Source organism: Megascapheus bottae, chromosome 13 (genome assembly GCF_031878675.1).
Source record: "Megascapheus bottae isolate mThoBot1 chromosome 13, mThoBot2.hap1, whole genome shotgun sequence".
NCBI classification, from domain to species: Eukaryota; Metazoa; Chordata; class Mammalia; order Rodentia; family Geomyidae; genus Megascapheus; species Megascapheus bottae.
Window position 1 is genome coordinate 16537412 of NC_143521.1, and position 14416 is coordinate 16551827.

Genomic DNA, 14416 nt, shown 5'->3' on the forward strand with positions numbered 1-14416 from the left:
TATTAGGAACTCATGAATCTATGGTCCCAAGAATCTTTGACAACAGGCTAGAAGCTGTACTTAAATCTCTAAATTCCACGAATCTCATTTCCTCTCTCCCAAAGGGTCTCCCTAGTCCTTTTATTCTCTCCCATTCTCCAGATCTAATCTGTCACCAGTTCCTGCCTGCCTTTATTTATTTCATTCCTCTTTCTCATTGCCTTTAAACTTCTCTGCGTGGAGGCTGTCACCACATTCCTCCTCATGGCCGGAAGATCTCTCACCCCTCAGTGACCCTGCTAACAGCCCTTTCCTTCTCCTGTCTTCTCCATACACAGCTGGTGGAGAGAGGGTTCTAGAAGGCACAGCTGCTGTATCTCTGCCTACTGGTAAAACCTAGGTGGGGACAGATGAGGCCATGGCCCTTTCCATCCGCTCCTCACCTTATATTACAATTTAACTGTTGAGGTTCTGAAAAGCTTTCTGGAAAGTTAGCTACCACAAAGACTGCACCCTGAAGGACAACTGGGTTGCGTGTGCTTCCTGTCTCCTCAGCTCTTTATGTTCTAACTCTGACCTGAGGACAGCCCAGTTCACAGTGCTTACTGCTTCCTTTAGCTCCAGTGAGTCGATATGGGATCCTTTCCATCCCCCTCTCCTTTTCACTCAGAGAAATTGGTCATGTGTGTGTATGGGGATCCATCACTTTCCTCCCTCTCCACTGAGGTTTTTCCATGTGGATATGGCATTGTACAGGCTGCGGATTCCTGAAAAGGGAAGGACCAGCCGTCCCCAGGGCCAGAGTGTGAGAAAAATGCAGGCAGGCAGGGAGTTAGGCAGGAAGGCATTCTTTTAAGTTTGTGCAGGCATTCACATGAATCCTGGGCTCACTTTCAAGCTGTGTATATCTGGGGTATATCCACAACAGCACAGCAAAAGTTTCAAGAACTAAACTGTAATAGAAATGACAATCAACTTTCAGACTAACCTCAGAAAGGGGGACAGGTTGGCACAGCAAAATACAGACTCTGAAAATGGAATGGATGTTGGCACCACTACCCAAAGGTGACACAGAAGCTTTGGTGTAAACCTAACTATGGTGACTGTGTCCTGAAACCCACATGAACAAATCAATTATTCTCTAGAGGACTATAACAACTCAGAGTCAAAGCATATTGAAAATGTTCAGAATATAATACACAGTTACTCAGTATACAGAGAAGTACACTAGGACTAGTTCTCAAAGGAATAGGGAATCAAATGCTAAATCTGAGGAAAACCTGATATTAGGATCAAAGTCTGTAAAGCAGGTTATATAGGCATATCCCATGGTAAAAGCATATGCTCCTGATATGAATGGAAAGATAGAAATTTTCAGCAAGGAAATAAGGCATAAGTGAAATTTTAGAATATTACAATATTTGAAATATTGAAAAAATGACTGGCCACATGGATAGAAAGTCATTGAACTTGAGAACAGATCCACAGAAATGATCCAGTGTTAATAATTAAAGGCAGGCTGGGCACCAGTGCCTCCTGCCTTTAATCCTAGCTACTCAGAGGCTAAGATCTGAGGATCACAGTTCAAAGGTAGCCCAGGCCCTAACATCTGTGAGACTTATCCTCAACTACCAGAAAACCAGAAGCGAGGTTATTGCTCAAGAGGTAGGGTGGTAGCCTTCAACTGAAGAGCTCGGAACAGTGCCCAGGCCCAGAGTTCAAATTCCAGGACTAGTAAAGTAACTGAATAAATTGAGCTTTAGGGATAATATGTAAAAGTCTAATCTTGTCTCTCTGAGTTTCTGAGAAGGCAAGAGATTAAGAAATTTCATTTGGAGACATGATGGCCAAAAATATCCCCAAGGTAAAAATTTTCAGATTCAAGATGCTCAGCATCCTTCAGGCAGCACAAACACAGAGCACACCACGCCTGTAACAACAGTGTTGCACGAGGAAGGCAGGCATTTAGAGGACCAGGAGTGTCCCAGGAATGAGGGAAGTAAGGAGGAGGGGCAGCATATTTTACAGTATGGAAAGAAAAAAGAATGCTGAGCACAGACTTCCAGATGCAATGAGAATGTCCTTCAGGAATGAAAGGGCACTATCAGACGAAGAATCTGCCACCAGAAGATCTATTCTGAAAGGAATTCTTGGCAGGCTGAAAGGAAGTCCACGGCGGAACTTAAGGAATGAGGAGCAGTTGAGAACTGGAGGAGCCACATATGGGTCCCTTGGGGCAAACTGAGTCCTAGGACAAGCATTCTTCTTTTGGCTTTCAGGATATGGAACTGTGATCACTCTAAAAAGGAAATGTTCACAATCTTGGTTGGTTGGTTAAATAAAAAATGGAAGGGCTAATTTTAAATGCTAGCATTTTTTGGGGGGGGGGGGTCAAGGAGCTTGAACTCTGGGCCTGGGCTCTGTCCTTGAGCTCTTCAGCTCCTGCCCTACTCCTTGGGCCACAGCCCCACTTGCTAGTTTTTTGTTTTGATTTTTTTCTAGTGGTTAATTGGAGCTAAGAGTCATGTTCTTTAGTGCCCGGGATGGCTTTGAACCCTGATCCTCAGATCTCAGCCTCCTGAGTGGCTAGGATTACAGGCACGAGTCATTGCACCAGGCAGTTTTTTTTTTTAATATTTATACGCAAGAGCGTACTAGTATCTTCCAATTAACCAATTACAAGGTAATGAATTAATACTTTGCTGAAGCTGGTGGACGCTTGAAATAATCTTAGGGACTATTAACTTTTTAAAGCCATAATTAGAAAAGCATGCTGGATATTAGGAAGAAGCTGAACTTTATAGGCTGAATGGTAATAGAGCCTTTAACACTGTCCTTGTTTAAAGCTCCTAAATGTTGTTTCCAAACTGAATATATTAAGTTGCACCAATGGAAAGTCCAGGATATATTTAATGTGTAATATATTGAAACAGTGTTAAAGAGCTCTGTACTGCGATGTGGTTTCCCACGCAGCCTGGGTGACCTCTGTGATGTGATCCTTTCAGCTTTACTTCCCACACTTGTGGTCTTCCTTTATAATTTTCTTTTGATCCTTTAATCTTGAGGCCTTTTATTTTTACATTCCTAAATGGCAACTCCTAACACATATTTCTTCTTCTTGTTCACAGCATCTGATTTTTCTTCTCAAGTTTCCCCCATGTTTTTCCCTGTCTTGTCATTTTCTCTTGTCCTGACTCATGTGGTCACGTTGTCCCACAGAGCTCAATTCTCCCTCTTCTATGCTCCCCTAGCACCACATGTATGTCAATCAGAAGGTTTTTAATGATTGTCCTAAAGTAATCCATCTCCCTCCCCAGCCCATGGGCTCTAGGGCAGACCCAATGTTTGCTCAGGTTTACAAAGAAGGGTCTGGAAGGAGCAATGTGTGCTCTCAGGGAGCCCATCTTATGAACTTATCCTCTCACACTTACAAACTCGCTTCAACCCCCAAGTCATTTACAGCCTCAGAAAAAGAAACTGGAAGAACAAATAGAACTCTGCATGGGACCTGGGTACCAGTGGAACACACCTGTAATCCTAGGTACTCAGAAGGCTGAGATCTGAGGATCATGATTCAAAGCCAGCTTAGGCAGAAAAGTCCATGAGATTCTTCAATTACCTAGTGGAGCTGTGGCTCCACTAGGCAGAACATTAACCTTGAGTGAAAAAGCTAAGGGACAGTGCGTAGGTCCTGAGTTCAAGCTCCAGTGCATACAAAATCAGTATGTAGAAAAACATAGCCTATACCTGAAACATATCTAGTATTATTTCCTATGAAAATGAATAAATCCTTTCATATTCTCAAAGTCCAAAAATACTTTTTGCCACATTATCATGTTATCAGAGAAAGTTATTTTTTAATTAAAAATTTTTTTTGTCAGTCCTGGAGCTTGGACTCAGGGCCTAAGCACTGTCCTTGGGCATTCCTCAAGGCTAGCACTCTACCACATGAGTCACTTCTGGCTTTTTTTCTGTGTTATATGGTACCAAGGAATCGAACCCAGGTCTTTGTGCATGCTAGGCACTAGGAAAAACTCCTGGCCCTCAGAAAGTTATAATAAAAGGAATTAAAACCTAACATTAAGATGGGAGAAGAGTAATTGCTACTGTAATTCAGGTATGTTGATAACAAAGAATAGGACAACAGACATCTCTATAAATATTTAGGTTGCCATGGCAACATGACACATCCAATGGTATTTTATATGGCTCAGTCCTTGGGGTATACAGAGAATGTGGTGTTGAGTGCTGGAGATGAAGTATCTGGATAGAAATCCTTGTCTGGGAGGTGGCATATGACCTCCAGCCCTGGGATGCTAGGAAGGATAAGAATGCCTCCAATTCCTTCCTATTCCTGGTGAAAATGCTTCCTCCAGTAAGTTTTGGGAGACATAGAACAAAAGAAACCTTCACTGAAAACTTACACTCACAACATGAAGTGAGCCTGAAGTATCCTTTTGAGTATGCATGCCTGGGTGCAGGAGAGCTGCAAGACAGAGGGGAATGGCAAGAACGTTGTGCCTGCAGACACAGCCTAGCTTACAACTCCGTGGTATGTGGGAGTCGTGTGGTCATTTTAGAAATGTTTGACATTTCAAATCTCTGTAGGAGGACCAAATGCTAAAAACTAAATTCCAATTCTGTTCCTTTAAGCCCTTCATTGAGGTATTACAGAGAGAGGTGGGGAATGGATCAAGGTTAATGTTAAATCTGTTAGATTCTCTTTAATTTTCACTCGGTATTTTCACTTTTCACTTGTTACCTTAAAAGAGTTGTACAAAGGGGTTACAATTTGAGAGGTCAGGTTCTGAGTACTGACTGCATTTACTTATCCTTCTTCCCTTCATTCCTATGCCCCTTTCCCACACCCCAAAAATGGAAAACAAAGCACATTTTCAGTATTGTTTTTTTGAGGTACTGAGGAGATCATCTGAGCCTGTGCAATGTTAGGCAAGGACTCAATCACTGAATTACCTCCCAGCTTCTAATTTTCCTTTTGATTGTAAACTATGACAGTGTTGGGATCCCAGGTCCAGCTTCTTAGGCATGAGATTAAGATAGGCATGAGATTAAGATAGCCCTCTGTGCTTCATTTTACCATCTAAAAAAAACTAGGAATGAGAGTAGTTTACCTGCCATAGATACTCAAAGGAAACCAGAGTGCCAAGGAAATCTAGTCTAATAATGGTTTTGGCAAGGTCTGGCCTTGTCTCTCCTGATTTGGGGGTCAGAAGCCTTAACTGCAAGCAGGAATAGGGACCAGGAGCCCCATGGCTTAGGTACCTTTTTTTCATTAACATCCACCTGCTCCTCCTCTTCGTGCGCCTCTTCTGGCATATCTTTGATTTTGTTCAGAAGCTCAGCCTTGGCGGCGGACACACTGTAGTAGGCAGGGCAGTTGATCAAGACTCCTGGTACTTCCTTGTCTTCACTCCTGGGCCACAAAGAACACAAAGGACCGTCACACACATAGCACAAATCGGGAGCTTCATCTGACCAGAAATACATAATTATCTTTCCCAGAAGTTGGGGTAGGTTAGCAAACATTTACTAATGAGTGGTTCCTGTGTCCAGAACTACTAAAGTGAGGCACACGGGGCTACAAAACCACAAAGGCAGTCCTGGAGACGGTAGTGGGAGTCAGGTCTCAGGAAAGCCATTTAGCCTGTTTGTTTCCTTGTTTCATGAAAAGCCAAGACAGAGCAATATTCGATCAAAAGGAAGATGTTTCCAGGTGTTGCTCAAATTTATGTTTAAGGTTATTTCTTTGTTTTCTGCAGTTACCCATCTTTCTGATGCCTAAGGTACTATTGCTTCGATACTTGTACGTTTTTCTTAATCTGCATACCTATGTAAACATGGGAAATCTGAAATGTGTTGGCCCAACACAAAATGTAAAATCTGTTCATTGAGTACAGAAGTTTCAAAGCTATAGAAGAGGGTTTTTTGTTTTGTTTTTACAAGAGTGGGCCAAGGCACTGGTGGCTCAGGCCTGTGCGGGATCGAAGTTTAAAGTCAGTCAAGGCAGAAAACTCTGTGAGACTTGTCTCCAATTAACAGGCAAAGAGCTCAAAGTAGAGGTATGGCTCCAGTGGTAAATAGCCAGCCTTGAGCAATAAAGCCAAGGGAGAGCTCAAGGCTCAGAGTTCAAGCATCAGTACCAGTGCACACAGACAAAGGAGTAGGAAGTGAGAAGCATATCTACGTTTTTTTTTTTTTTAAATTCACTGCAATCTGGCCTTTCATCCCAGAGTTTACTTTTTGGTCGTGCTGGATGGAACCTGGAGCTTCACATATATTAGACAGTGTTCTACCCCTGAGCCACATGCCTGAACCTAAACAAGAATTCAGATAATGACTCTACAGAAATAAGATAAGCTTTTCTGGAGAGGAATTTTATTTAGTCTTGTGGTATTATTTAATAATAGAGCCCATGATTTTATTATGGCATTAGGCACACACAATCATCCTTACTGGTTTCCTGCTTAATGACTGCCCATCTAAGTAGCATATCTACCTTTAACCCAGATGATGAGAAAAATGGGAAAAAGTTCTTACACATTTTGTCAACTTTCGCCAAGTATCTGCATTACAAATGGGCATCTTAGGTGTCTGATTAAACCTTACCATGGCTACTTTATCTCCTCACACAGTGTTTCTTTTCACCAGGAGATGGCGCCTGCTGTCCTTCTGAAGGTCTTAGTAAAGGCAGCAGGACCATTTCACTACCAAATTGACTGAGAGAAACAGAGTTCTAAGGGTACTTCTAAGGATCCCTCCCTTGGGTGTGAACTGGGATTTGAACTTTTGTGTATACTGGCAAGCTTTCCTGTAAGGATGCTCTAAGGATGTATTTTAAAATTACTTCAAATTTGTGTGTGCACATGTGCTATTAGTGGGCCTGGGTGCTATCCTTGAGCTTTTCCTGCTCAGAGCTGGTGCTCTACCACTTAAGCCACACTTTTTTTTTTTTTTTAAATTAATTCAGAGACAAGAGTCACATGGACTTTCCTGCCTGGGCTGGCCTTGAACCTGCCCTTAGATCTCAGCCTTTCCTGAATGGCTACAATCACATAAGCAGGAGCCTCCAGTGCCTGGCTGGCTTAGGTTTTCAATGCACCTGCATGCAGTGCATTTGAAGTAGCTTAAGTCGTGTAACAGCAGGTGATCAGATACGATCATAGGACACCCATCATAGCCCTTGATAAGTCTCAACTAGCCTCTATTTCCCACATCTGAAAATCAAGGGAGGGAAAAGGTAACTGTAGGGCCTTACATGAAGATGACCTCCAATAGCAGAAGTAGACAGTTTGAAAAGGTAGACAGCTTAAATAGGTGGACAGCTTAAATAACTTTCCCTTCTCCCTCCGCTTCCTACAAAATATGCTATTCCTGCTCGCAATGAAGTTACAATCAGCTGGAGATTTCTAAAAGGCAAGCTGAAATTTGGATGAAATGTTCTGTTTCTATTTAGTCTGGAAGCTACTCACTGCTGCACAGCAATCTGTCAGCATACAGTTTCCATTGGAAATCAAGGGAATAAAAAAAATCCTCACAGTAGTCCTTCAAGGAAATCAAACATTTGAGAAACTACTGAAATAATTCAAGCTAAAAGAAGTTCATACTGTCCTGTTCTCTCACGGTGTGGGGGGCACTGGATGTGGAAGAGGAGCTTCTGGAGTGGGGCTGAGGGCCCACACAGAGGCTGGAGAGAACAACCACTTTCACCTGTTCATATTCTACAAGTTGAGGGTGTATGTTCAATGTACTACAGAACCACTCTCTAGGTTCTCCTCCTCTTTATAAAGAGCACATTAGCTTCAGGCGTGGAGGCCCGAGTTTAAACCTAGATGCTCTCAGTCCAGTTCCCTTATTTTTTCTTGGTCAGGCTAATGGAAAGAGGGGTTACAGTTATATTCGTCAGGTGAGGTGCATTACTTCTCACAATGATAACCCCTTCTCATGGTTCTGTCCCCATTTCCCTCCCCCCAGCCCCTCCCCAGTTCCCTTATTTTGTAAAACAAAAGTGTCAGCTCTCCCACAGAGGGGCTTGTGAAGATGAAATGAGATAATGCGTAAAAGAAACGACCACACGGAAGGTGAAGAAGGTGAAGGTATTATAGGTAATTATTTTGTTGTTGGACATGTGCCCTATCCTCTACTCTGCCGCTGCTTCCCTAAGGCTGGGGTGGAACGTCATTGTTGGGCCAGAGATGTGTGGACACGGAACATGGAATAAGCACACTTGGCCTCAGCATCATCCCGTGGAAGGGGCTGGAGCCTCCCAGGGTCCTTGAGAGGGCCTTACCTCTTGCCTTCACATCCAGGGCAGCTGACACTTCTCTGCAGGGCCGCCTTCTTTGTGCTGTTTTCCGTTAGCACATTAACGGTTCGGGGGAACAAGCCTTCCATCAAGTCCATAGTTGTCTTCATTCTGGATTCTGGATCCAAAATGTCTGCCAGAGATTTGTCTTGGTGCACGATTTCTTTGGCCAGGGCCTCTGTTCTGCGGTCTTCTGAGGTCTTCTGAGGCACAGGACTCACATTCTTTTCCACACCCTGAGTTCCACTCACCGGTTCATGGATGAAGCTTTGGGTCTGGCTGGGAGATGGCTGCTCTAGGCTTGGCTGCTGGCCAAGAGACCCAGCAAGTTGTGGCTGAACACTCATGATGAAGTGTGGGTTGGACTCATTGGCCTCTGAACCTTTGATAGAAGTTTGAGGTCTGGAAGCCAGGATCTGACTGCTTATTACCGGGGCTGCACTAGGCATATGTCTTTCCCTTGTAACTGCCACCTTCGAAAATCTGCTGGAGCTGCTAAGGGTAAAAAAAGGAGTTAAGAGTCAGGAGAAGGTGAAGGTGAGAGTTGCATTTTGAGGTCGTCCTCCCCCAAACTGGAGGCTGTAAAGGACCTTCTCAGCTCAGACTTGTTTATCCATGGGACACAGATCTGATATTCATCAGTTTGGGTGAAGGTTGCTCTTGCACTCTAGAATGTTCTGAAAGGCTGAGCAAAGAGAAGGTAGCAGTGACAAGTCACAGTTGTCGCACTGGGTACACCACCCCAAGAGGTTTGTTTTGGATTTGATTTTTGTTGCTGGGAGAGTTCCTATTCCCATTCCAGGAAGTGCTTCTCGCCTGTCCTGCTGCCCTTGTGGCTTCCAAAGAGCTCTCCCCTAAACATGGATATTTAGCTCTACTCTTCATTCCTGCCTGTGGACACAGGGTGGCTCTTGACAGAAAGGAGGCTGCCCGTGTGCGTGTGTGCGTGCGTGCGTGCGTGCGTGTGTGTGTGTGTGTGTGTGTGTGTGTGTGTGTTTAGCACAGCCTGTGACAAACCTGCTTAATTTGGGGTTTGGTTTTGGGAAGATCCCTATATACTCTTGATAGAGTAGAAATTGAAGAATGACATTCTATTAGGAAAAAAGTCCCTCCCTCCCCCCGCACTTCTATATACCTTCTTTTCATTATTTCATGGAGGCAGGGAGGAGGGTTGGGTTTGGGCTTTCTCACTACCTTCTTGGTGCTAACACTGGCAGGATAACTACCCACCCCAGGTTACCGAAAGAAACAAGTCTGCTAGCTACCTGAGCTGAGCTCTGGAAAAGCCCAGGGCTTTCCACGGACAGCAAAAGGACTTGGGAAACCTGTACGTGGATTTTTTTTGTCGGTCATGGGGCTCGAACTTTGGACCTGAGTCCTACCTCTGAGCTCTTCAGCTTAAGGCTACTGGAGCCACAGGGCCACTTCTGGTTTTCTAGTCGTTAACTGGAGATAAGAATCTCACAAACTTTAGTGCCCAGGCTGACTTTGAACTGTGGTCTACAGATCTCAGCCTCCTGAGTAGCTAGGATTCCAGGCTCGAGCCACTATGCCTGGCTTTGTACATGGAGTTCTGTTAGCAAAGAAAGCCCTGATCCTCCTCCCTGATGGCTGCCAGGCCTGGAGGCATCACTCACCTGCTGCCAGGCTCTTCGTGGGCATGGCTATCTGCCAGTGCCTCGAACACGGCTTGGGGAGGAGGGGGAGGAAAATCATCTGAGGAGCTCATGGGGGTTTCCTGGCTCACTGGAGGAGGTGGAGGTGGAGGGAGGGCTTCGAACGTGGGGCTGGAGGTGGCCTTGTGCAAGTCCTTCATAAACACGTCATCCTCATAGTCTTCCCGGAGGGGTGGGGAGGCCTGCAGGGCTGACTCGGAGATGCGGAGAGAGAGCCTCCCAGGAGTGTCTGGGTCAGAAGTGCTGCATGAACTCGGAAGACTCGGCTGCTGCTTGTGGTAGTGCTTTGGGTTTGCAAACTCGGGTGCTGAGGCATCCTGGGAGAGGCCGTCCTCTGTTGCTATGTGAGCCCATTTCACTCGAGGAGGAGGGGGCCGCTGGGGCGGACTGGCCCTCTTCCATGCACCCTCTACCACCCCGTGCTCTGGGCTGGGAGGCTGGATGAGACCATCACTTCTGTGGGCCCCTCCAGGGGTGTAGGGTGCCAGAGGCTGTTGCCCTGCCTGCCCATCCCTTCCACTCTGCTGATCGGAGGCCAGCTGCGTGCAGTAACTGGAAGGAACCGGTGAAGGCAGAGGGGAGCTGAGTGGGGTCAAGGTGGCAGCCCGAGTGTCTGGGATGTGCCCTTGCATTCTGCTGGCTTTGGGACACTCACTAGGACCTGAACAGACACTGGCTGCTTTGCAGCCCAGGCTGTCCCACTGTGGGGCAGGAGGATGGAAGGATGCCGGAGTCTCTTCTTGGCCTCTATCTGAACAACTGAGCAACCTGGAAATAGGGCACAGACAAGAGAGTTAGTGCCCACAGACAGGAAGGCACTGAGTCCTAGGTTCACATAGACATAGAGGAACAACATGAAACAAGAAGGACCATAGAGCCGCTACTCACTGCTCTTCCCTGGCTGCTTATAGTCAGGACGAAGTCTTATGAAGGCCTAAAAAAAAATGCCACATGCTGTGCCTACACTCAGGGCATTTCCTGCACACACACACCACACACGTGGCATCTGATGGTAGGCTGCAGGACAGGAGAAAGACACTGCCAGTTCCTTTTAGGACTGCTTGGAGGAACGGCTCCTGGCTCCTCCCAGCGCCACCTGGGGAAGGTGCACTTGGAATGCTGCTATGGGCTTATTTTTGCCAGCACTGGGGCTTGAACTCAGGCACCCAGGTGCTGTCCCTTAGCTTTTTTGCTCAAGGCTGACATACCATGTGAGTCAGCTTCATTTTTGGTGTTTTGGTGGTTGATTGGAGATAAGAGTCTCATGAACTTGCCTTCCCAAGCTGGCTTTGAACCATGATTCTCAAATCTGTGCCTCTTATATAGCCAGGATTACAGGCATGAGCCACCAGTAGCTGGCAAGTTTGAAAGTTTACTTTTAAGTATCCTAGTGTTTTCATCTCCCAAGATGAAAATTAGAAAACGGGAGGTGGGGGGGGGTGGGGAAGATTGAACTAAGGAGCTTATCATAAACAGTTACCTCTCAAGAAAGACAATGGCAATAAGAAGCAAAAATAGTGCACTGTGATTCAACTGTTCTCCAGACACCAATACTTTTTGTGTTTGAAAAGAAAATAGACTGTAGCACCGACATCCAGCAATGCCCAAACTAACAGATTAAAAAAATCTCTAGCAAATCACTTGGAAATACTATATCTACAGTCCCTGACTAGAGCGTGGATGTCACCTCCTCCTAGGAGAGAGTGGTGACTCAGATCTATGTCACAGCAACACTGTAGGGTCAGCCACTGAACCATCTACGTGCCAGGATAACTTAGCCTGCAGAGAACCCAGTCAGCTCTTCTCCAGGGGATACTTACTGTTCTGTGCTATAGAAGCAGATGATTAAGCAACAGCCCATCTCTCTCCCAGATGCCACCCCTTCCTTCCCATCGCAGCCCCCTTCACACCTAAGAAGGGCTGTGGTGCACTCATTGGGAGGGCTCCCCAAGAAGGAAGTTGGATACCCAGAGGCAGATCCTCTGGGAATGGTCTTCCCTTCCATGGCATGGTTGAGAAAAATGGAAAAAAAATCATGCAAAGTAGCAGAGAAGGTTTAAACACATTCCCATTAGTAATAATATATGGTAGCAGACAGCTCTCAGGCTGTGGCACTAAAGCTATTCATAGATGCAGTTCAAGGAAAACCCTCTTGGCACATCTGTATTTACTAAGGTGTGAATACAGAGTTCAAATCATTACAAAAAAAAGTCATCAGAACTTTCCAGCTGGAAAACATGATTCTGAAGCAGACTGGTTTTCTTAAATGACCTCTTGCTGCCTTTTACCTCTCGTGATTATGAGGTCATCGTTCCCTCTGGTGTCTTTCTCCACATTTGTTCAGTGAAGCAGCTCAGCCTACTCTGTTCCCTGGCTCTTTTGTCCCCAGACCTAACCTGTGTGCCATGTGCACGCGCATACATACACACCCGGGAGAGATGAGCCATACAAGCGAGGCCCCATGTGTGCAAGTTACCACTAATATATGAAAGAAGCATTGCCATTAATAACCCTGACAGTCAACTCGATAGAAATCAAATGTTTCCTCAACAGCACCTATTCAAAGCCCATTCTGCATCAAGTATCATTCTTAGAAAAATTCAACTTATAAATGAAACATTTTCCTCAGGCTACTGAAAAGGCACCCCCTGATGTTATTCAACAGGTCCTATTTCCATCTCCTGTATAAAGGACCAGTAGTTGCTTAATCCCAAAAGTATGTGCAGGCAGAGGACATCAGAAGCACATATACATACCTAGATCCAAAGTCAGCCGGGTAACATGGATTCTTCACAAAACCAAAGCCACTGTCTTCCCCCAGGAGCACATCCTTGAAACAAAGGCACAGCCAAATTACCAAAAAACAGATGTTTACATTTGCCAGTAGTGTGCAGGGAGGAGAAAGGAAACCTAATTTATTCCTTAGTACTGTCAGGCACTATGGCAGTGTTTTTCATTTACAGTCAAAGTTCTAGCTAATATTACTGCCTCCACAGCATCAACTAGGAGAGAGGCTCAAGACCAAAAGTGACAGTCAAGGTCTGAACTTCTATCTCTCACCAGAAATCTCTGCCAGAAAATGTTTCCCAAGCAGAAGTCTGATTATGTTCAGAATTCAAAACAACTGCAACCTTTGAAATGCACTGATAACAGTAAGTCCAAAGGCTGTAAGGAGACGTGAGAAATGACAGGAAAAGGAGGATTATTGAATCTTGAAAAGAATCTCATGTACTCTGACATATATTAAGAGAAGATCTGAATGATGTGAATTTGGTTTGTAATCAGGCTCACTATTCCCACTCAGTAATAACAAAAATTCTCACAAGTGATATCAGTAAGTCAGAGTACTTCTTTGGGATAATTTTGTTTTTAAATATTATAGAGCACTGAAAAGATAATTTAAAATGATAATGCAAAGTCTATCACAGGTGGGCTGGTCCATGATTGAGATGAGGCATCCATCTCCTTAATAAAATTCATAGACAATCTTGCAAGTTTTAACATTTCATTCCACCATTTAGCCTGTCCAAAGAGTTAATTGCCTTTTATCCCATTTTTCTCTCTTCCCCTCAAAGTAGAGGCATTCATAAGCAAGAAAGGCACAAAGGTAGTAGGAGGTAACAGAACAAACAAGATTTGAGTATTGAGCACTGAAGCTCTCCCTTCTTGGGAATTTGCTGTGTGTCAGATACCACTAAGTACCTTGCAGTCTACAAATTATGGACTATTAGCATTCATAATGTGTGAGAGAGAGAGAGAGAGAGAGAGAGAGAGAGAGAGAGAGAGAGAGAGAGAGAGAGAGAGAGAGAGAGAGAGAGGCAGAGAAAAAAAAGCAGCCTACAGAAATTCCCGTGCCCCATAAAACCTTATGGTAGGTCTTTTACATCCTCCCCTATACCTTTCCTCCATTGACATGAATGTGCTACTTTGTCAGTATTTGGAATAAGCCCAAACCCCATTTGGACTCTGCAGTAAAGTTTACATATGTTTGTATCCTTTGCATTTTAGTATGGAATGAACCTAACTTCTGCATTCGAATGATTTGGCACCGAGTTATCAACTTTATCTGAGTTATGTATAAAATGAAATCAGATCTAGCACTAGGTTAGTAAGAAAATTTCCTGTCAAAATACCATTTGGAACTAAGAAAAATATTTCCCAAGCTAGAAGCCTAACATGTCTAAATTCGCATCGTCTTTTTCTTTCCTTCCTTCCGTCTTTCCTTCCTTTTTGGCACTAGTCCTGGGGCTTAAACTCAGGGCCTGGGTGCTGTCCCAGAACTCTTTTGCTCAACCACTCTACCACTTGAGCCACAGCTCCATTTCTGGCTTTTTGGTGGTTACCTAGAAATAAGTCTCCTGGACTTTTCTGCCTGACCTGCCCTTGAACGTCCATCTCAGACCTGAGCCTCCTGAGTACCTAAAAACGGGTATGAACC

At 44.7% G+C, this 14416-nt stretch overlaps 1 protein-coding gene across 2 annotated transcripts in view; it reads right to left on the reverse strand.

Annotated features, from left to right (window-relative positions):
- The window catches only part of Shroom3 (shroom family member 3), a 54475-nt gene that overhangs the window by 8372 nt on the left and 31687 nt on the right, over positions 1-14416 (reverse strand). The window contains exons 4-7 of one of the 2 annotated variants that reach the window (XM_090343392.1): positions 12735-12808; positions 9940-10746; positions 8288-8794; positions 5263-5413 (exon numbers count right to left, since the gene is read on the reverse strand). In XM_090343392.1, coding sequence (XP_090199518.1) covers positions 5263-5413; positions 8288-8794; positions 9940-10746; positions 12735-12808 — 1539 coding nt within the window. Of the gene's footprint in view, positions 1-5262; positions 5414-8287; positions 8798-9939; positions 10747-12734; positions 12809-14416 lie in introns of both variants that reach the window. The other variant, XM_090343391.1, reaches the window with a different exon arrangement.